The sequence below is a fragment of the Ambystoma mexicanum genome, chromosome 8 (genome assembly GCF_040938575.1).
Source record: "Ambystoma mexicanum isolate Mex_15411 chromosome 8, UKY_AmexF1_1, whole genome shotgun sequence".
Taxonomy (NCBI): Eukaryota; Metazoa; Chordata; class Amphibia; order Caudata; family Ambystomatidae; genus Ambystoma; species Ambystoma mexicanum.
This window is the reverse complement of record NC_090929.1, coordinates 678,734,175-678,756,642: the sequence shown is the minus strand read 5'-3', so window position 1 is coordinate 678,756,642 and position 22,468 is coordinate 678,734,175. Positions and strand designations below refer to the sequence as shown.

The following is a 22,468-nucleotide window of genomic DNA, read 5'->3' as shown; positions in this document are numbered from 1 at the left end:
AGTTATTAAGAATTGGATGAACTAAGCCTCTGTAAATAATGTATTTACACAACATCAAGCTACGCACCTCATTTTGAGAATCACCCTGGACCTCTCTAACGACTTCCATGGACAACACTTGGTGATAGAAGGATGAAAAATGTCCAATTTTGAAGAGGCGCAGTCTTATCCATGATCGCTTATAGGGCGACAAAACCTTGAATGTTCTGCTTTTACATGCGGTCATCCGTACACGACCCATGTTTACCTGTACCTGCAATGGGACCAGTTGATACTTAGTTTCAGATCAGGTGGGGGATGCTACACAGCAGCCAACGTGTGCTCACATTATTGAGCAACCAGTCTGACTGCCTATTGGTTAAGGTTGTGATGTGCAACCTGGCACATGAATAGAGAAATTCCATGAAAATGGCAAGACCACTAAATCTTAACTTGTGAAACAAACAAACTGTCTTAACCTGGAATGCACTGACGCGATATTCATTCAGTCACCTAAAATGGGTGTTTCTAGCGATGCTTTTTGCCAAGTGAAAGTGGTGTGATGTTGCACCATACCAAGGATACAAAACCAAACTAATTATGTTTGCTCAATGGCTTCGTCTCATTGGGTCCTCTGTGCTTGCGGGAAGAGACCACCTCAGTGATGTGGACTATTTCTGGTAGTTGTGGCTTGGATAAGCTAGCAAATGGAGTACAATAGAGCAGCAGAACAAAAGCCATTCACTTGTACTGTCCCAAGTTATTCTATCACCCAGAGACCTAATGTTTGCTCTGTAGACGCTTCTGTTTTACATTAGCTCACAGTACCACCACATAGTATAATATTGTAGATACATTCCATGTGTAGTGGAAGAGAAATGTGGGAAAGCGGGAGAAACTGTGTGTGTACGTGTTTTTTGTATGCTAGCCGAGAAACTGTGTGTGAGAAATGGACCGTGAGGGAAAATGTGCCAGAGGGAGTGATGGCGACAGAAGAAGGAGGTTATGATGGATGTGCATGAGCGGGGGTGGGGGGGGGGTAGGAAAGAGATTCCACGTGCCTATGCATCTGTATTTGAGTGTTTGTGGGAAAGAGAGAGCGGCTGTTTGTGTCTGTAGCGTTTTGTGGGGATGCTGACAGGGAGCCTGAGAGAAACGAAAGCTCAATTGAGGTGAGTACCTTTGTGTGTATGTGTGTGTGTGCATGCCGATGCATCACAGGCAGTAAGAAAGAGACCGTTTGAAGGTGAAGAGAACAAGCGAGACACTATGTACCTGCAAATGCGTTTACAGGGGTGAATCAGATGGTCTATTTGAAAATTCACCTAATTTTTCATGAGCTGCTAAAGTGAATGTGCTGTTCAGTGAGTGCATAGGATCTTTAAGGCCAGTAGCTAATGGGAATTGTTATGAATGCTAAAGCACTATGTAACTGAGTGACACAACAGTGCTGAGGTGTCAATGAAGCTTTAAGGCAACCAACGTGGAGTACAAGGCAGTGATCATGAAGGTGTGGATTGTGTATGGAACCCTTTGCTGATGATCAACGGCAATCCTCCCAGAAACCAATAGCAGTGCCTGAAGAGCGCCTAATCGAACTATCGTGCCGGGAGGATACCTTCTTAGTACCCTGGATAAAAGACTATCCATCCCTACAACAATGACCTGGCGATAAAAGCTGCGGTCCTTGTGGTGTAAAAACAGTAACAGAATCGACCATGGAAATGACCATTGGTAATGCAATTGACAGTATGGGCAATGTAAACAGGGCAGGTGTCTGAAAGGGGAAGTCATTTGTTGGCTGCGCACCGATTCCCTGTTTCAACATAGCTTGTATTTTTATTCTGTACCACCCGGTGGCAGGGATTGGCCAAATGCGCATTATGTTAGTAGATAAAATAGTTTGCCAAGAATCACACAAATTGGTTAAATGAAAAAGCAGATTAATCATTAGGATTCATCTCTTGCTGAGAGAGAAGACTTGAAAGGGGGTTCTCGCAAAGCAATGTGCTTTCTTCCACTGCCATCTTGCTGCACTCCAGCGTCTCTGGTACTCTCCTCCGATCCGAGTGTGGAGAAAGTTCATTGGCAGCCCAGCTTGACAATCCCAAGTGGCACCTTATCGCTAACATCTTCATCTGTATGCAGCGTTTTAATCAGGGGGAGCAGGCAAAGAGCAGAGGCAGGCCTATTAACGCTCAGCGCTCTTTACTAGCACTAATGAAGGCACACATCTGAAAGAAGAGATAAAGGAGCAACAACAAGCAGAGGAGGGGAAAGGGGCATTCGTTTCGGCACTTAGGGCAGGATCCAATGTTTGGATGAGAGCCCCTATCACCTAAAGAAGGGACTGCAGATTATTTTCACTATAAAAATAGTTTTTCCAAACTTCCACCAGCAATTAAACGGCTGCTGTTATTGATCTTTGTTGATTTTATGTCCTTCGATTTGCATAATCTATTAAAGATGAATGATTCATGAAATGTTCATCACGGGGAAGTGCTGTCAAGGTGGGAAACAACAGTCAACTGGCTTTAACCTCGGTGGGTGGCAAAGCAGAGAAACCGCTCCCCACAATTAAAGGAAAGCAAAGAAAGAAATCCTGCAAAGTAATCCCTAAAGCCGCAATGTCCGCTGCAGGGAGACAAAGTGATCTTTTGATCCCAAAGGATGGGGACATGAAAGATTGATTGCAAGAGGGAATCTGAACATGGCTTTCACACCCATAAAGTGTCAGAAGTAGCTTTCGCAACAAGATGACCGCAGGACATGTACGCTCCATGCTAAACTTCCAACATCTCCCCTCATATTGTGCTAAAAGCACCAGATGATGTTCTTTACCATGTAGCAGGCCCAGAGAAATGTATTGATAACACACTCAATGCCGAGCTGTACCTGCTTCTATGTTGCATGCCACCCTCTTGTTTCCAAGGCGACTTTGTTGCCTCTGAGCTATCCTCACAGCCTAAATGGCCATCAATTGGCTCACTTTGAAATAGGATTAGGGAAGGGCACTGGGCTTGTGGAAAAAAAAAACAATAACTTTAGAGCCAGTAGTTTTTTCCTTAGTGCAAATGCAGCGTCACATATATGTGCTGTAGACTGTAGAAAACGTAATAAGTAGCATCTGGCTGCAGGCAAGCCTCACTGCAGTGCACTTCAGCCACGTTTTCATTCACTGTGGTCGCCAAAGGGTGTCCACTGAAGGAGGCTTTCCTCTGTAATCATACCTTCCTGACCTTGAGACAATATGAGGAAACCTCGAATGGTTTCTAGCAGAGATGGGATTAAATAGAACAGGTATGCACCTGCTCAGGTTTGATTCAAAACGGCGGCTGGTGCGTACAGTAACTGCTCAATAGCTGATTATAAAATGTCATGAAGGCAGATGCAAAATCTTAGACTTGTATTATGAGAAAGTGGGAGATGCGTAGGAAAATGTTAAGCACCTGACTGGGATATCAGGGGTAATAACACACTCGAGAAGGTGAGCGTATAATATATACTATGGTTATAGTGCAAGTAATTACATGTTACACAACACATTAAACCTGCCCACTCCCCAAAAGAACAATGTCAATACATCCCTTACACTGTTTTCAGAGAGTGTCTTAAGGGAGTGAGGATCGTAGAGGCCACATTTCTTTTTCTCAGGTTGCAGTCATTTTGAGAAAGGGGCCTATCAGTTCATATTACATGGTGAAGCATCACTGTTTATTCTGACTTCCCTTTTGTAAGTTTACAAAATGTCTGTACGTTTGCGAAATGTTGATTTTGGGTGAAATGTCATAGAGAAAATGCAGTGCGCTAAACCCAGAAAAAGTAGGTCGTTGTACAGTGTTGACATCATTGTTTCCTTTAATTCACCAGATGCTCTGCATCTGGGTAACTCAATGATGTCATCAGCAGTGAGTCTGAGTGCTCTTGTTTGGTAATTTGGATTTTCATTGGGGATTAGTTTCATAATTATATGTTATTATTTTTTAAAAGAAAATGTTATTATATGATGTTATCCCTGCGTAAGCAGGGTAGACGTGTTGTATTTCATAAGTAAAGACATGAGCTTTAAGAGAGGGGTCTCTCCATAGACATGGCTGTAGATGTTCATTACAGGCAGTAGAAGCGGCAATTCGAAAGAACCCTCGGGACCCAGAGGCTGTGAGTGCTTTCTCACTGACCCAATATCCACTAGTCCAGCTATTGGGTCGTAGGGATGGTTCAATGGTCATCGACAGAGAGAAGAGGCTGTGTTTGGGGATTGTATATCTATGTAATGATGTTAAAGTATTCAATCAGGAAGACATGCCATATGAACCCCTGCTTTGGGTTTGTACTAAGAGACCCCCCAAAACGCTTACGATCCCCTCTCTTTCAGCTTCTCCTGCCTTTCGTAACGACCACAGCTTCATCGCCTGTTACCGGGAACCCTTTGGAAGCTCAAGGAGGACTGGAGAGGGTCAGAGGTTTTTCCGCTTATTTTTAGGGTAGCAAAACCACTTAATTTCTGATTGAATTATGAACAATTTCCATAGCAACAAGACACTGACAGATCACTCTTGAATTTCCGTAATGCGATCATGTCTGCCATTTTGAATGTGTTGAAGCCTTCCATAGGCCGAATGTTAAATGTGACTAAATTAACCAAACTTGTGAATGGACTGTATGTTGCAAATATACTTGTGGGAACTTTTTTTTCTTTTAACAAAACAAGAAATGGCTGCATTTTTATACATGACTGTTCTGCTAATAACATAGACCTCTTGTATCCTAGGCTATAAGGGCAGCACTTGCAAACATATTTGATATTTTAAGTCTTAAATAAATAGTGACCAAGTTTGGTGATTGCTTGGACTCTGTCCCACCACCTTAGTCAAAGGAGGTAACTGGGCATACCTTTATCCTCTTTCAAATGAGTGGGGGCGGGTGGGAGGATATATAATCATTGTATTTTAGAGTTGAGCAGGTTTTTGTATAAGCGCGGTCCTAAAGGGGGCGAGGTACCAGCATGGTATGACCTGCCAGGATGTCAATGAACTCTTAAAGTATTACAAGCTTAAAACAAAGGGGCGTGGATTGGAAGTTAGTCTTAACCTGGGGCTTCAGCGGGTTAGGCCCCACCAGCCATTGTTCCTGTAGCCAGGGCTTTACTGGGTGCCTCAGACACAAAGCCCACCTCTGGAGGCAGGCTTGTGAAGAAATCCAGAGGCCACCAGAGGTTAGCCAAATGCGAGGAAGCTTATGGTGACTGTTTCACCTGAGATTATGACTTCACTCATACATAGCACCTGAAAAATGTTGGGGTGTAAAGGGGATTAGTCTTGAAAATCCATTCTGTGAAAGGAAATAACAAACGAAAGGAGCTGGGAATCCATGTCTCTGGTTGCTGGGCATGCAGGATTAGCCCCCAACACACGCACGCGCTCGCTCACCCCAGCAGCCACCCAGTAAAATGCACCTCCAAGTCATCCATGTCACCCTCTCCTGCTTCCCTGCCTTCTGTGTGTCTGCCCTCCACTCTGCCATCTTTTCTAATGTGCCTCAGACGGCAAGCGTGTGCTGCGTATCCTCCATGGTTCTCCTCTGTAGCAAAATTGTCCTCTCTCACTTAAAAAAGGTCGAAGGTCGCGGCTCGATTCTTTTCCTTTTAACTCCCAATCAGCACTTTCAGCAGAGAGTGGGAATTAACAGGCAGGCGCATGAACGTAGTCCTTGAGGTTTTTTTTACCCTAGCTACCATCTGTCTGTACAAAATATTACTTAAGCCAGACTCATTTATTGCCAATAAATGATCGGACAGTAGTGGTTTGTCAGACGTATGAGCATATACGCCTCTGGGACAGAGGTGGAGGAGTTCAGGCAGAGGGAAGAGGGTCGCTGGACTTTCCGTTGCCATTTTCCTGGACGTGTCATAAATTAACATTGGCAATGCAGGAGAAACTCAAACATGTAACTTGTCGGTGTTTAGCTATAGTATCGGCAAAACGGCTTTAAAACGTGCTAAAAATGTAAGAAGTTGAAACTGAGCATTAAATAACATTTATTTACTGGGATTTTGTAATGTGCCATATGCTCATTTTCGGAGCACCCCAAAAAATAAATTAAGCAACCTAAATATAAAACCCATTTGACTGAGTTAAATTCATAATGCCTAATGTTGATAGTTAACTGTTTCAATGAGCTCCCAATCTTAGGCTCATGAGGAAACCCAGGAACAGTTAGATAATGGTATTTGGTCAGGATCACACAATTTCAACAAGTGGCAAAGATTGGGCTGGAAGGTTTGATAGGTGACAGTTTAGGGGGCAGAGTCACAAAGACATTAATTACTACAGGTAACTCTAAGTTTGTCATGCAGAGAGGCTATTTGATTCACAAAGAAATTACTGGCGACCTAACCATGACTTAATTTTCCTTTTTTAAAGGAGTGAGTCAGGCACTAGAGTTACTCGTAGTAATTTCTTTATGAATCGACTAGTCCTTTTCAGGAGTAAATCAAGTGTAAGCCAACGTTACTCCTGTTAACGTCTTTATCAATCTAATAGTCCCTAGTAGTCTCTCTTCAGGAATAAACAAAGAGCAAGATCAGAGTTACTCCTGCCAACTTCCTTGCCAATTAAATATTCTCTCTTCAGAAATTAGAGGAAGTCAAAGTTACTGTGGTAACTTCTAAGTGATTTGCATAGTCTTTCGTCATGAGTAAGCCAATATAGTAATGCCTTTTCTGTGAATCAGCCCCTTAGTCACTAGATGGCATTGCCTCCCACTATAAACAAGTAATTAATTTCCGAAGTAGCATGCTAACAGCAATACATTCAGCGAGAGGAAAAGGAACCCCACTTTCAGTGTTTTTTGAGACTGGATAAAGAAATGGGACACAATGTCCTGAAATAATGTGTGTGATGGATGGATGGATGGCCATGCAGGCAGCACCCGGTAACTGTGAGATGCTGGTGCCACTTTCCACAATTTGTACTTAGGTGGCCAAGCAGAGAGATCAGGATACATGTTACAACCACGTCACTCAGTTTAAGGTGTCACTGTCCATTTCAAAGTCGTGTGCTCTACCAGGCTCGGAAGAAGAGGGGGATTAACTTGTGGCACAGCCACTATTTTAAGAAGGAGAAGCTGTTTGCAGTTATCTCCTGAGCCTAGGATGCATCAGACCGTTTTTATCCCCCTCCCCCACCACTCCATTAACGCTTTTACGCCAATGACGCCTCCGCCCAGCTTGAGAGAGGAAAAGAGTCGCGGAGTTCTATAAGAAGTTACCTGTACAATAAGGTCTCCTCACAAGGATAGCAAGAATCATATGTATAGAAGGGGACCATTTAGTAGTACACAACGTTATTTAGTCACTACTATTTGAGAAAAGGGATTTTTTTTTATAAATGTCAGTAATCAACGTATTTAAGGCAACATGTTGTCAACACGAAAAGGAACACCCCACATAGTAAAATATTATTCCTACTGAGGCTTGAAGGATTGAGAGCATGATTCACATCTTGCCTGCTACCATGCCATTGTTGGGTGCACTGTACTTTAAGCCCAAGATAATACAGTGCCTGCATAGCGCTTTCCACGCAATACATTTTATACAATACGATTTTCACACCCACTGGTTGTCACTCTTTTAAAATTGGTACTCTATCAACATGGGAAGCATGAAAGGCTAAATCAGGTTCGGTGGGATGTTCAGCAGAGCAGTGATTGTCATGTGTGTACCGAATTTACAGGTGGTGCATTACTGAACTCTGCCTGCAGAATGCGCTCACATCATAATATTAGCCCTCACAACTTAATGCTTTTAAGCAGCCCATATCAACGAATAAGTGCTTAGATTTGATAATAGCCGCCCAGATTAGCCTACCACAGTGCCCCATGGTTAGCCAATGGAGGGCAAATCGCAGCGTGGGCTCATAAATTGTCCATTATACTGCATGTTGTGCTACTATGTTGTTGGTACTGGGAGGGAACACTTTGGAAATAAAACCTGATTTGTCATGGGTGACATAAAGCTGGACATTGGCATTCAAATATTTTGTAATGGCTACCAGCCATTCTCAGCGTTCCATCCAAAGGATTAGTTCAAGGCGTTCAGCCTTGGTTTTGGGAGGGTAATCCCAGGTTGCCTGAAAGTACTTCACTGGGGATAGCTTCTAAACACAGCCACTCGAAGTTTACTCTCTCAGCTTCAAAATTTAATGGAACATCATTTTACTTTCTGAAAGAGCATATCTAGTGAAATGTTCCAGTCTGGCGTCTATTTACGGTCCCCATCTCAGAACGATGGGTTCCTTTGGTTGATGACCCCAAGAGTGCTGGGCTGACGCGTTTCACTGGACAAACTTTTAATCATTTTAAAACGTATAGTATTTCATTCGTTTTTTTTCAATCACGCCATTTACATTCAAACTTTTGTTTTCTTCTCACCCCACCCCCATTTCTCCCTCCTGTGTCTGTGTGTCTGTCCGTACAGCCATCTACCCTTCCATCCCCAACCTTCCCGCAGAGGCATACTCCTCTCATCTCTGTGTAAAACAAGAGCCTCACGAAGCCTCTTGCACCCCCTTCACTCCCTCGTCAGTGGCTAGCAGCGGGCTGGCCGAGTTTCAGTCTCTCCAGATGGCCCTCTCCATTGATGCGTCCACGCCTACCTACAGCGCCTTCACACACCACGCCCCCTCCTACGGGCAGTATGGCAGCCAGCCGCTGATCGCAGGTACCGAATTAACCATCGTTGATAACTAGTGTAGTAATGCTAGGCAGGGCATTGACTCTGATCACTGCCCCCTGTCCTGAAGCTCACTGATCCCCTTAGGTGCTGGGTCACACAAAGGTTTTGGTACTTTATAAGTCCACAGAGGGGATGCAGTCATGTAGTCTGGCTATGCATTATATTCAACCCCCCTTACGCCCACACAAGCCCGCCAACTTCACACTGTAGGGAATGCCCAAGAAACATTGTAATTGGATGCCTATGGGAATGATTAGGGCAATGAGATATCAAGTGGGTACTTAATAATCAATAGGGTGGGCTGTAGAGTGGGCTGTAGGGTTGTATGTCGCATTATCTGGACACGATGCAAAGAAAGGTAGAGATTCTGTTGTCCCATGTTAAACATTCTCAAGTACACCCTTTTCAGCGTAGCACCCTGTTTATAGGCATCCCCAAATGTGGGCATCAAAAAAGTCCACCTAAACCTTTCATAAAATCATGCAGACATAATGTTGGCCTAGTTGAGCACTGATTATGGCATTATAGAATGTGGGTGTACAGGTCTGCCCATCGAGAGAAGCAGCTAGGTCTATGCTTGAGATACATTTGCATTCAACCGATCTAAATGATAAATGTAAACATCCAGTGAGATTTGTGTGCAAAAAGCGCACCGATTCTTAAGTATAAAGTAAGCATGATGTCACAGAGTTATAGCTCCACGCTAATGTAGCGACGGCCAGGAAAAGACACTCCATGAAGTTCGACTGTAATTCATTGAACCCAGCCCAGCTAATATAAGCTGTCACAAACTGAGCAGTTTTGCTTGAAGTGGGTTGTCTTGTTATCTAAATCTGAGGGTGTGTTTGGTCAGCCTGAAATGACCTTGCCAATGAGGGGTACTGCTTGAGGAAGCACTTTCAGGTTCATTAAAAGGGCACTAGATGCAGGCTTTCTGTTTGACCAATGTTTCCCACCCAGAAGCAAGGCCTTTCATGAACCAGGAGTTCAATGGACAGCCGCCTATCCAGCGCTCGCAAGTGACTCTGGTAGTCAAATGGGAGCGATAGGAAGGCTTCGAGAAAGCTCACTCATGTGGGTCATTGAGGTGCATGGTGGAAGCCCAGACTGCAATGCATGTTCTCTTTGTTGAAGGAGCTTTGCTTCGACACATTTACTGTCTCTACCCCCAAACCCCTGTGCGCACAGGGAACTGTCCTGTGCAGGCATCTTTGTGACAGTAATGGAAGGATTCTTTGTGACAGTAAATATTCACAGTCCAAAGCAGGTTCCCATAGGTGATAGAAGGATTGTTTAGGCAATTCCACTTCCAAAGCTTTCTAATGCATCCAAGCATTATTCTGTATCTTGTGTTATTCAAGTAGGGGGTTACAAGAGGAACGATCACCCATAATGTCACTGACAATTGTTCTGTCCCACTGCCACCTATATAGGCTCTCCAGAAAAAGTAGTCATTAACACTTGCGACCATTCAAGACAAAAAGGGCAGCTCTAGATATACACATAGATGTGCTCATATTGTCTAAATTATGGGTATCCATGTTCATCACCCTACATTGCCAGTAAGGTATTCTGGGAACATGCATGTGACGGGTCATGTGACTTGTAAATGTTAACTGAACCCCAAAATTGTATTATAAGAACATACCACTAAGTTTTATACATTTAAATTTGCATTACATAATGTAATGTTTTTAAATGAATGTCTACGTTTCTCTTTCACGCACTCAAACACACTGTCATACTTTTAACTGATGTATAATATGACATGTGCAATACTGAATGATGGCCAATTCTTAATAATTGATTCTTAATGTAACTCACAAGCACACAACTATCAGGTTGTCCAGTTTGGCACTAACCACACTGCACCTGCTTTAAACTGACCAGCCTGAAACTTCCCAGCACGTTTCAGATCGTTCCCATCAATGTGCAGCTTTGTAATGTGTAGGCAGGTTAGAGGTAGAATGAAGGTGCACAAAAACGAACTGCTTTACCGTTTTTTTTAACCAAAGCCTTTAAATTGCCTGTCATCGCCCAATGTGGGTGTTGGAGGGGGTTAGCGCTCACATTCTTGTAGTGTAAGACTAGAGTTCCAACCTCGATCAGTAGAAATGTTCCTGAAAAACATTAGTTGATCTACAATGATCAATACATGTTTTTGATCAGTTTCACCTCAAATTATGTAATCCCCCCTTAAAGATGTGAGATGAGGCAAATGAACGAATGGCACATTTCTATACCTTTTCATTTCTTTTTCGATTTGCAGGTCGGGACATGGCAAGCACAACACTTCCCGGTTACCCACCTCACGTCCCACCGACTGGACAAGGCAGCTACCCAACCTCAACTCTTGCAGGAATGGTACCTGGTAAGTCAGCAGCACGTTTTCTCTCTCTTTCTCTCTCTCTCTCTCTCATTTTCACCCTTTCTCTCCCTCTTTACCACTCCAAACTAGTGAACATCATGCTCCGTAAAACGGAGGGGCTCAGCATAGATGAAATCCTATTGCCCAGCAACGCTATAAAAACTAGTTAAACTGTTTGTCACAAAGGTTACCAGTTTCTTTGTGGGAGCACTGCACATGCTTTGTAGGAAAGACAGTTTCAAGAGGATATCTTTCTTTCACTGTGTAACAGTTTCTTCTGATCAGAAATTAAGTCCTTTGTCAAACCAATCATTGGAATATTTGCACAGTATTGTTCATGAACATGCTACACACCCTCCACCAGTACTTGATTTGAGTAATAAGTAATGCCTAGCTGCCCACGCTGCAATATACACTAGTCTATCGGGATATGGCATGTTGTGGGGCCTGGCTGAGCCTCCAATCAGGCTCCTGGTCTGTGGTGGTGTGCAGATGGTGCCGTGTACAGAGGGTACTTGGTGGGATGCCGTAGGCAGCACCGTTCAGAGACCCTTAGGGCCTCATTACACGGACGGCGGTGGACAAAGGTGCTATTAGCACCTTGGTCCATGCCGGTAAAATACCAGCAACGCCTTGGTGGAAAGGGGAATTACCGCCCTATTCCAAGGTTGGTGGGGCGGTAATTCCCCCTTCCCCCATTTCCCTTCCCCATTCCCATTTATGCCCCATAGGGCATAATGGGAATGGGGAAGGTGCTAATTACGGCACCGCAAATTGCGGTACCGTAATTAGCTCCCTGGTCCCTTTGCGGGTTGGTTTTTAACGCCTGCAAAAAGCAGGCGTTAAAGCCTCCAACCCGCAAAGGGACCTCGTAGTAAGGCGGTAAGGGTTAACGGTCACAGGTACCATTAAAGGTGACCGTTAACCCTTACCGCCGTCCGTGTAATGAGGCCCTTAGTCTTTGATATATATATGTGTTATAGGGTGGAAATTTAAGGTACAACCAATCTGCACTGACTTTTCCGAAAATTCAATCACTAATAACTTTTGACTCGTTGACTAACTTGGATGAAAGTTTGCCAAAAAAAAGTGCCACAGAGCGTCCTCTCCAAACAGGAAATTTTGGGGAAAATTCATTGAATGGTTCAAAAGCTATTAAGTAAACAAAAAAAAGCTGTTTTCAAACTTTACCCTTAGAGAAAAAGGTGCTTCCATTGAACACACGTAGCACGAAATCCACTTGACTGATTTGCACCAAATAAGAAACAACTTGGACACAAAGTGCTGTAGATGTTTTTTGTTGGTTTGAGGTACAACCATGCAGTAGCTTTGAACAATTTAGATGCAGAAGGGCGTGCCCCCCTTCCCAAAAACTTTTATATCTCTCCCATGGTACGTTGCATCCGTTTGGTTTTTTAGAATTGAAAAGGCACCATTTCATTATCTTCAATGTGAGTGATTCTTTCCCATTGCCGCACTACCGGACCATCTTTTTTCCTTCAATGAGAGCTATTTTTGCGATAAAATCGCATTAAATTTGTGCAAAATGTATGCGGATTCAAGGAAAGGATTATAAAAACCCTTTTCCAAATGTATGCTAAAACCACCAATGTAAGTTCATCACCCATGAAGAATGGCATTTGATTGAGGTATATGGGCCTCACCTGTAGGTCTGGCCAACTATACATGGCCACAGTCTTTTAGCCTTTTTGGTGGAATGAGGGTTCTCTTTTTAGCAATTTTCTTCTATGTCGACAGTGGACATGGCTGAAGGCCGGGGCCACTGGCCAGGCCGGTGGAATGTGTTAAGGTACAAGGCAAGAGATAGGAGCCACAGCTGAGTGAGGAGGATCTTGGCATAATCAGGAATACTGGCCCACCAGCTAGGGACAGAGGGATATGGGTCGTGGACATAGGCCGCAATCCTTTTGCCTTATTGTTTCAACATGGACAGAGGATCCAGGCGAAGGACGTGGCTACTAGCCATGGCCATACATCATGGTCGGTGGGGTATGATTACTTAATGGGCATGGGATGTGGACCTTGGCTGTAGGCCGTGGCCACTAGCAGTGTCCAAAGTTAATGGCCAGTGGTTTCCAGTCTTATATAATATATGTTTCTAAAAGGTCAATGTCAAAAGCAGAAGGCCGTTGCCAGTGTGCCCTGGAGAAGATATAGGGCCTCATTACGAGTTAGGAGGGAGCCATGGTGCTCTAAGCACCATGGCTGCCTCCAAACCGGGCTCCATTACCGGGTTCCTGCAATGGGGAATTACCGGGTCATTCCAACATAGGAGGACCCGGTAATTCCTCCTTGCAGGAACCATTCCCCATTCCCATTTCAGCCCCTATAGGGCTCAATGGGAATGGGGAGGGAGGTAACAACGGGCACATTACAAGTGTCCCGTTATTACCTCCCTCTTCCCCTCGCAGGACCCGGAAAAGACGTCTGGTTTAACCAGGGAACCTTGTAATCGGCACACCCGTAATGAAGGGGGCCGGTCCGGTACCGGCCCCCTTCATTACGGGAGCTCCAGGGTTATACTGAAGCCCAATATGTTCATCAATTCACACTCGCACTGAATTTTATGGGTTTTAATGTGATTAATAAAATCACCTCAATTATGTATTAAGTAACGTTTTTTCGACAGAAAATATACATACCTATTGCCTTCTTGTTTGTTTGTTTATTCATTTGTATTGCGCTCCAGACCCGAAGGTATCAGGGCACATGGGTTACAAGGATATTCTCAGCTTAGTTACACAATAGCAGAATATACATTACATAAATATAAATGAGATTGGCACAAGGAAAGCAGGAATAATTGACATTAAACAATTACAGATATTTTCATATAATGGACACACAAATGGGGCAAGTTGAAGGATGCATGTGACAGAAATAGTGGCATGGGGAGGAGGCCCCCCTAGGGTTACTGTTTTAAATCATGGAAGCCCGTAATAGAAGACTGAGAGCAAGGGGAGGCTGAAGTTTAGAGATCAGTAGATTTGAGCCAGTTAGTACAGTTGGATCTGAAGCTCTGATATGATTGGTCTTCCCAGGTTGAGGGGGGCAGAGAGTTCCAAAGCTGGGCCGCTTTAATAGGAAAGCTGCTGCCTCCTACCTTAGATAGTGTGAATCTGGGGATGTGGAGGCAGTTAGTATGGGCTATTCTGGAAGGTCTAGTGGAGGTCCTTCCATGGAATCTCTCTGATAGAAAGCTGGGGGCAGCGTTGTTCAGAGATTTATGGGTAAGTGATGCAATTTTCAGCTTAATTGGCATTGATCTGGCTAACTACCAGCTGCTAGAACTTTCACTAAGTAAGAGCACCCTAAAGACTACAAATGAAATGCTCATTTTCAGGCTTCTTGAAATTGTTCTGCTGGATTGGGGCTTTCTGTATTTTAGGGTCACTACATTGTACCATAATTTCAGATAAAATTATTACAAGAGTACGGTCATGTCCAGAAACACATTTATTTTATTTATTTATTTGTTCACCTATAAAGCACACTAAGCCCGAGGGTCTCAAGGCTCTGTTACAACCAGTTAGACACACAAGATAAAACAGTAATCGGGATGAGAACGTTCAATGGACAGTTATGAGGCTCTGTGGTTATGCAAATAGTCACGTTTTTAGTGCCTTCGGTGAAGACCCAGTAAGATGACTCTGCCTTTTACATACAGCAGTAACATCTTTGAGTTTGCTTGCATTCTTCTTGCACATTAAAATGTGCGTTAGAATAATACATGGAGTTAGCGCCAAAAGGCGTTACAAAAACTGTAAAATTCCACAAAATGAAAATGCATTATTATCCCTTAAATAAAAATTGTTTTCCACGTCACCTGCCTTCTAACATTCCTTATTCCACTTTTCAATCAATGGAAGAGTCAGTACCTATGAATCAGGGAATGGACAATGGGGGTCACTCCGAGTTGGGCGGTAGCCATGGTGCTATTAGCACCATAGCTGCCTCCCATACCTGGTCCGGGTCCGGTCTGGTTGAATGGGGATTTACCGGGTCATTCCGACCCTGGAGAAGTCCCCATTCAACCAACCATTCCCCATTTCCATTTGAGCCCCCCTAGGCCTCAATGGGAATGGGGAAGGCGCTAATAACGGGCCCACGAATAGCAGGCCCGTTATTAGTGCCCTGGTCCCTTAGCGGGAACCGTAAAGGACGTGTGGTCAGACCACACGTCCTTTACGGTTCCCGCTAAGGGACCTCGGAATTGGACGGTAAGGGATTACCGGCACCGGTCTCCTTACCGGTGCCCGGTATCCCTTACCGCCCAACTCAGAATGACCCCCAATGACTAAGGCTACTAAAGCTAATCCTACACTGGCCAGTCAGCTACCTGTTTTAAGGGTCACAATCAGCAAGTCCTGGCATTTTATAAAAGAGAGCTTTCCGCGCTCAGACTTGTAGACCCATATGCATTATGTAAAATACAAAACTGCATTTTCCAGCATGCAAGTGATGTTTTTTTTTAAAAACGTTTCCACTGGATAAGGGTGTACCTCATGACATGTAACCCACTAGGCAGTGTCACATCCTTATTGTTCCTGGCCAGGGTGTTACCCGGAAAAAGAGGGTCCGTGTAAAGTGACCACAAATCTGCTATGAGCCAGCTGCCAGAAGAAGCTGCCGGCAGGGCGAGGGGAGTAGTTAAACAAAATTCAATGCTGATGAGGAAATTACACTTGTTTCATTAGTGATCGGCAAAGGAGATAGCTCGGCTCCTTTTGGTCACAGTTGAGCTCAGAAGCTCATTATCCTGCTGCATGCATGCTTTCACTCCTCGTCAATAAACACTTTTCAGTGGTCGCTGTGATATCTGGCTGCCCTCGCCTCTGCCACCTCCACCTCACGGAGCTGCTCGCCAGCATGTCCCCTTCCCCTCTACTTAACCTACAGTTCAGGATCACCGGATACAGTTTTGGATCACAAGACAGATGAGAGAAACATTGGAACATTAGAACATTTCCTCAATTTCTCACATCAGAACAAGAGATTGGGAAAAACCAGTGCTCTTTCTGCATTGTCCATAGCTGGATATATTCTCGGAAGTCTGATCTGTCTTTCGTGTTTCGCTTTTCTTTGGTTGCCCTCTATCCATCACACGATTTCTGCATTCTTATTAAGCAATCTTGGTTTACACTAAAACCGCTTAACATCCTTCTTTAATCATTGGGCCTCATTACGAGAACGGCGGCGAATAGCTCCATGGCTACCACCGTTCCGGGCTCCATTACCGGGTTCCTGCAATGGGGACTTACCGAGTTACTCTGAGATAGGAGGACCCGGTAAGTCCTCCATGCAGGAACCCTTCCCCATTCCCACTTGAGCCCCCATAGGACTCAATGGGAATGGGGAGGGAGGTAATAACGGACAGATTACATCTGGCCCGTTATTGCCTCCCTCTTCCCCTCGCGGGACCCGGAAAGTAGGCCTGGTTTTACCAGGCGTGCGTTCCGGGTCCCGCAATAGGAAGATTGTAATTGGCACTCCCTGAATGAAGGGGGGCCGCTGCTGTACCAGCCCCCTTCAATCCGGGAGCGCCAGGGTCGCAATGAGGCCCATTGTCTTTAGACTGTGGGATAGTGGAAGCGTTTGCCTTCCAAGAGTCATTCTGGCTATGCAGACATCGATTTGCTCTCGGTATATGGACGTTGCCCTGTCTGGGCTCGGCCTCTCAATGTAGGCACATAGGGCCAGATTTAATTATTTCTTTAATTAGATTTTGATTATTGCAATACCGTTGACATATCATTGCATTTTATTAACCAGTTTAATTAGAGGACTAGTGAATGTGTCCTCATTTGAGAGAGAGAGCAAGTTACTGTGTGTGTTTGGTGCTTGGAGTATTATATAATTTCCTTTATTTGGGTAAGTCATATTTTTAGCACTTTTTTTCAAGCTGCATAGAATTATGTTGGTTGGCTTGGACACTTGTTCTATGAAGTTGTGCTCTTACACAGAAGGCTTGACCATGTCTTCTGGGGTATATCCATGGTCAGATTTATGGATTTGAGATAGAGCTCTATAGTGCCCTAATTACGAAGCTCTTTTGTTAGGTTGTGTTCCTGGGAATAGACAATGTGCGGATTTTGCAATTGCCATGGCCTCTTGTTTTTTGTGTGTACTATAAGTGAAAAAGTGGTTTATGGTGTACTTAGTGTAGTTGGAACAGAACATAAGTTGCTCATAGATCCTGTACAGTAAACCAGGCCAAAGTGAATTGCTCCAGAACACATTTGCACTGTTCATCTTGGAGTGAGTTTGTATTGGTTGATTCATTTTTCAATTTTTCTTGGTAAGTTAATTGCCTTTAAAATGGAGAACAAGGCCATCAAAAGCAGGTTAATACTTCACATAGAATGGAGGTCCTTGCTTTGTATATTTGCCAGATGCAGGCCAGACAACTACCCAAGAGCCTTGGAACCGGCATTTGATATTATCAGATTCTTGTTACAAAATGGAGCGTCAATTGTTTATACGCAAGATGGATGCCACAGCCAGTGTAGGTGTTTTCTGCCCTGGTCCGTGAGCCACACTGCAATGGATAAGAAGCCACTCCTCAGATACACAGGGGTATTCTATGTATTCATGCATGACACTTGTAAAGCACAAACACAGCTGGGAAACAATTGAGTGCAGTAATAGTGGACTTAACCTGGTGGCTACAAGTAAGATTGCAGCGGTAGCAGAGGTGCTGCGATGGATGGGGTGAGCAGGGGCGAGGAGAGCTCTACTGGGGAATTTTAGGGTTGAGTGGAGCCATCAGTGCTCAAGATTATGTTCTTGAAGAGAAGGGTCTTTTGGCCCTTACTGAAGTGTATGATAGAGAGGATCTTCTTTTGGCTAGAAAGTATACTGGTGGAGCAATGTTTTCTCCTTTATGTATCCACTTCTTAACTCTGATAGTGTTTGCGGTTATAGACTGTTGAAGTGAATCTGTGTAATCTATTTGTGCTATAAAATAACAATGAATATGCTTTCAGTGAAATTCGAGATGCCACGCTGTTGAACCTTTGTGCTACTTAATACGCATGTAGTATAATGGTGTTACCCAAAGAAAGTCCATAAAGGCAAATCATTTAATTGATACAGATTCTCTAATTAGAATATCCTGAAACTCTTTGGTGGAAATTCTATGATTTAGGAGCGTGAAAATGATCACAGTGCAGCCGGCACTGTCTTAATGAGGATGAGCCGTGAGGTATGGAAAAGTAGGAAATACAGAAACAATAAATCATAAATGTTCCTCAAGAATGTGTTACAGATATCTTTTATATAATTCAAATTCCTCCTAAATTGTGAAATAATCTTAAAAAATAAAAAATTCTGTATCTTAACTGCCTGATCATCAGTTTGTGTAGTCCTTAATGGGTGTTGGTGTACGAATTACAAATTATTCGACAGTAGTCTTGGTGTCCTCAAAAATGTCTTAATCTTTGACTTGAGCTTTGAAAACATGATGCCTCATCACATGATAGGTAGGATTTGGGGGTCTATCGGCTCACAATCCAGTACTGCCCATCATTTAAAGCTGTCGATAGGAGAAAAAGCCTACTTGAGGAAGACCAGTGGGTGTGGCTACAATAATATGGGGGCATTCCACATGCTAATCCGGCCTGGCCCACACACATTCACACCAAATGCAGGATGACTATTAAGAGCCTGATAATGCATGGATGACGAATTTCGAGGAAGCGACAGGAGAGGAAACATGCAACTTATGGGGTGCCCTGTGGGGAATGTGAGCTTTGCATGGCACACCTCCTACTGGTCGATGAATCTCTGCCGATTGAACACAAGTAGCCCGATGTGTGGAAAATAGACAGCACTGCCTTTTTTACCAGCCGCTCAGGTGCAGTGCTATTCAGATGCGTCGTTAGGGAGAGACTGTGTGTGGCGCTATACCCCCAGGTCTTTTCTTTGTAGCCCCGTATATGATATGATATGATAGTCTATTTATATAGCGCCTATACACAATGTGTTTCAAAGCACTTCAAGGCAAGGGAGGGAACAAGGGAAAATACAATGACATTCTTACAGGCCATGAACAGTAAGGATGTGAAATTAACTATCGTACTCGGCCTGACGACATTTCGGGTAGAGCCGGAGAAAAACAAAAGGTGAGGGAGAGGGGTGCAGAAAGGGAGGTGAGGAACAAAACAAGTGACTATCATACTAGGCCTGAAGACACTTCAGATAGTGCTGGAGGGCGGGTAGGGAGGAAAAAAACAGTAATGGGTGGGTGGAGGAAACAGACGAGGTTGCTATCATATTAGGTCCAGGGACAATTCTGATAGAGTAAGTGCATAGAAGAAAGTAAGGGGAGGAGATAGGAAAAGGGAGAAGGGAAAGGAGGAGAGAACAGAGAGTAAGCAGTCAAAAAGAGTGAAGAAACAAGAGTGGAGAGAGAATACAATTGCAGAAGTCATTAGTAACACATAATGGTGCAAGCCAGGATACAAGATGAAGATGGTAACAGCATGATTCAGGGCCACCATGAGTACAAGCTGCAAAGGAAGTCCAGCATGAGAGTTGAGAAAGAGTGATAAACCGTGAATGAGTGAAGTCCATAAAAGTATAGAAGCTCATGGGCTGCAACCACAAGACTAGGTAGCTCTGAGTCCCGACAGTCCCGACATAAGCGTAGCTCCAGAACTCTTCCAAACCTAGCAACACCCCTGGTGCTATTACACTTCTCAAACTCTAAACAAAACACAACCATACTTATACAGCACAACAAACCGCGCACACTTCACTACACTGCAACAACGAAACAAACCACACTTAGTCCCGCACACAGCACATGACAACAACTGACCAGAAATTCACCCCTATGCTCAGCAAACGGTGTATACCTAACTGAAGCTGCCAACAGAGCATCACAGCTCTCTTGTGCTTTTTTCCCACTCAGCCCTACTAACTTACCTTACCCTTTTGCTTTTCAGATCCGCCAGGGAACCACTCAGGTGGTGATAGTGCGCGGTATAAAAATCCTTTACCATAAGATAACATCAAATATTACTTTATGGATGGGTCTGCAAACTGTGGCTTTCCAGTTGCTTTGGACTAAGGCTCCCAAGATCGTTAACCGCTGACTATGCAGGGTAGGGCTGATGGGAGAACATAGCTGCAGAGTTGCAGAGCCTTCACTTAATGTAATCTAAATCCTCTCCGGGTTTTGCTTCGTGGCTGGCATTCGTTTCTTCCACAATGGGGGCATTGCTGTTCTATGTCAGTGGTGGCCCTTTGGAACATTTGCCCTCATATTTTCAAGTTGACTCTCATTTATAATTTATAATCATAAAACAATCCATATCTAATAATAATGGACTTAATCAATAAAGTACAATACAAAAATAAATACAATTCATACATTGATGGATTTATTTTCTGTGAGTAGAATACACCATGTAGAAAGTTTCCATGTGATTAAATTGGCATACGAAAGCTGCTCTTCTACTTTTGTAATCTCCTCTCCTTTATCCCTCAACCCCTCTGTATAGGGATTTTAAGGGAATACAGCCAAAAGCATGTTCGTGGTAGCATTCATACACTTGCATAGTACCCTGGAACGAGTAGAAATATTGCTAAACGGAGGAAGCGGCTAATGCAAGTGTTTTATGACTTGCAGCCTTTACACTATTTTTGAATACTCAGGGGTTAATGAAGGATTAGAACGACCAAATTCCTTAAGCAAAAATATGAACATAAAACACAGGTTTATCCTTTCACAAGTGCAAAATAGCCACCCTTTGGTAATCCCAAAACCTCATAAAATCTATTGTGTGCGACACTAGGCTTACCTCACCATTCCTCTAAGTGCAGCACAATGGCTATCTTTCTATTTTCATCTAAGTGAGTAGTATTTGTAATCCTCATAAATCTATTTGTGCGAAGTAGAGGTTGGCCTTAAAGACTCATCAGGCGCAATAAAAGGGCTATCCTTCGCAATTCATCTAAGGGAAACACATAGGCTGACCCTCGCATATTCTTCCAGATGCAATACATAAACTAATCTGCAAAATGATGTAAGTGCAATACAAGCCAAAACAAAAAATCCAGTACAATACAGCATAATGTTAAGAATAGGTGCTAATAAAGTAGGAGTGGTAGGGTTTTACCAGAGTACCGTAATGACTGTACTCACTGCCCATGCAAATTTACCTGGATGTAGCTGTCTGTTAGTACTCACCGACTTAGTGCCAGCTATATGGAGAAGTGACTGAGCCCAGACACTAGATGGTCCAATTACTTGCTTGAAGAACCTGGGTTATTCCTTAACCTAGGTCTCCTCACAGAGGGAGACCTTTCCCTTGATACACCCCTCTGCTGTAAGGAGACAACAGAACGGAAGTGTGGATCAATTGACAGGGCAGGGGGAACACACCACCACGGTGCCAGGCTGTAAGGGAAGAATTGAACAGGTTAACACTTTTCAGTAGAAAGGAAAGCAATCCCACTATTCAGACAAGTAGCTGATGGTCAATCTCCAGAATTTATCAAGATGTAGGTAGGTAATCCGATAATCTGTCCTAATGATAGAAAATACCCCTGTTACCAAATAGGAAAATGGTAACAATCTCTTAACAATGCCCTTTGAGACAGGACATGAAACAGGCTCTTACCAGTTGTTGGAAATGCTAGCACCAAGTAATGAGGTAGTGGAAATCCAATTAGAAAAAAATAGGAAAAACGGGGGAAACAGGGAAGGTTAATTGGGTACTCTACTCGAACGGCATGAGGGTCGCACTAGATCCGGGTTGGTGCACTGTTCCCTGCAGAGCGTCCTGTAAATGTGCACTTTTGTTCCTGGACGCCAGAGTTTGGTGAAATTCAGTCCAATGATGGGTCTGGGTAAATATAGCACAGTTGACAGAGCAGGTGATTCAATTTGCAGAGATAGTATACTACAATGGACTCCCACCTGCTGGCTGCATTCAGTAACTGTGCAGGCAGCATTGTATGGAGTTGGCAGAAAAAGCAATCCACGAGGCGGGCTGGGGTTGGCAACAAGGCGTGCAGCGTAGATCAAAGACGCCAGATAAAGCAATCCGGGAGGTGGGCTGAAGTCAGCAACGAAGCGGGCAAACAGTACTCAATCAGTTAACAAAGTCAGTCCTTTAGGCAAACCAACGTCAGGAATCTGAGCTGTGAACAGGTTCAAGGAAATTCAAGGAAATTACGGGACACGAGGAAGTGGCTCCTACTTTCTTCAATCAGAAGCAGTATCTGGAGCACGGGAAGGAGATTTATGCAGAAATTAGGCAGGATCTAGCACGGCAGTCTGCTGGTGCACCCGTGTTACGCTGCAATGGGACGCAGCATCGCAGGGAAGCAGTGTGTCTCCATAGCAACCACCATTG

The 22,468-nt window shown here is 43.9% G+C and overlaps 1 protein-coding gene across 13 annotated transcripts in view; it reads left to right on the top strand.

The window, feature by feature from the left end:
* The window catches only part of PAX2 (paired box 2), a 147,333-nt gene that overhangs the window by 109,169 nt on the left and 15,696 nt on the right, over positions 1-22,468 (top strand). For 5 of the 13 annotated variants that reach the window (XM_069610486.1, XM_069610487.1, XM_069610483.1 and 2 more), the window contains one exon: positions 10,983-11,084. In XM_069610486.1, the coding sequence (XP_069466587.1) occupies positions 10,983-11,084 (102 nt within the window). Of the gene's footprint in view, positions 1-4,354; positions 4,464-8,455; positions 8,699-10,982; positions 11,085-22,468 lie in introns of all 13 variants that reach the window. The other 8 variants (XM_069610481.1, XM_069610478.1, XM_069610477.1 and 5 more) reach the window with 4 other exon arrangements.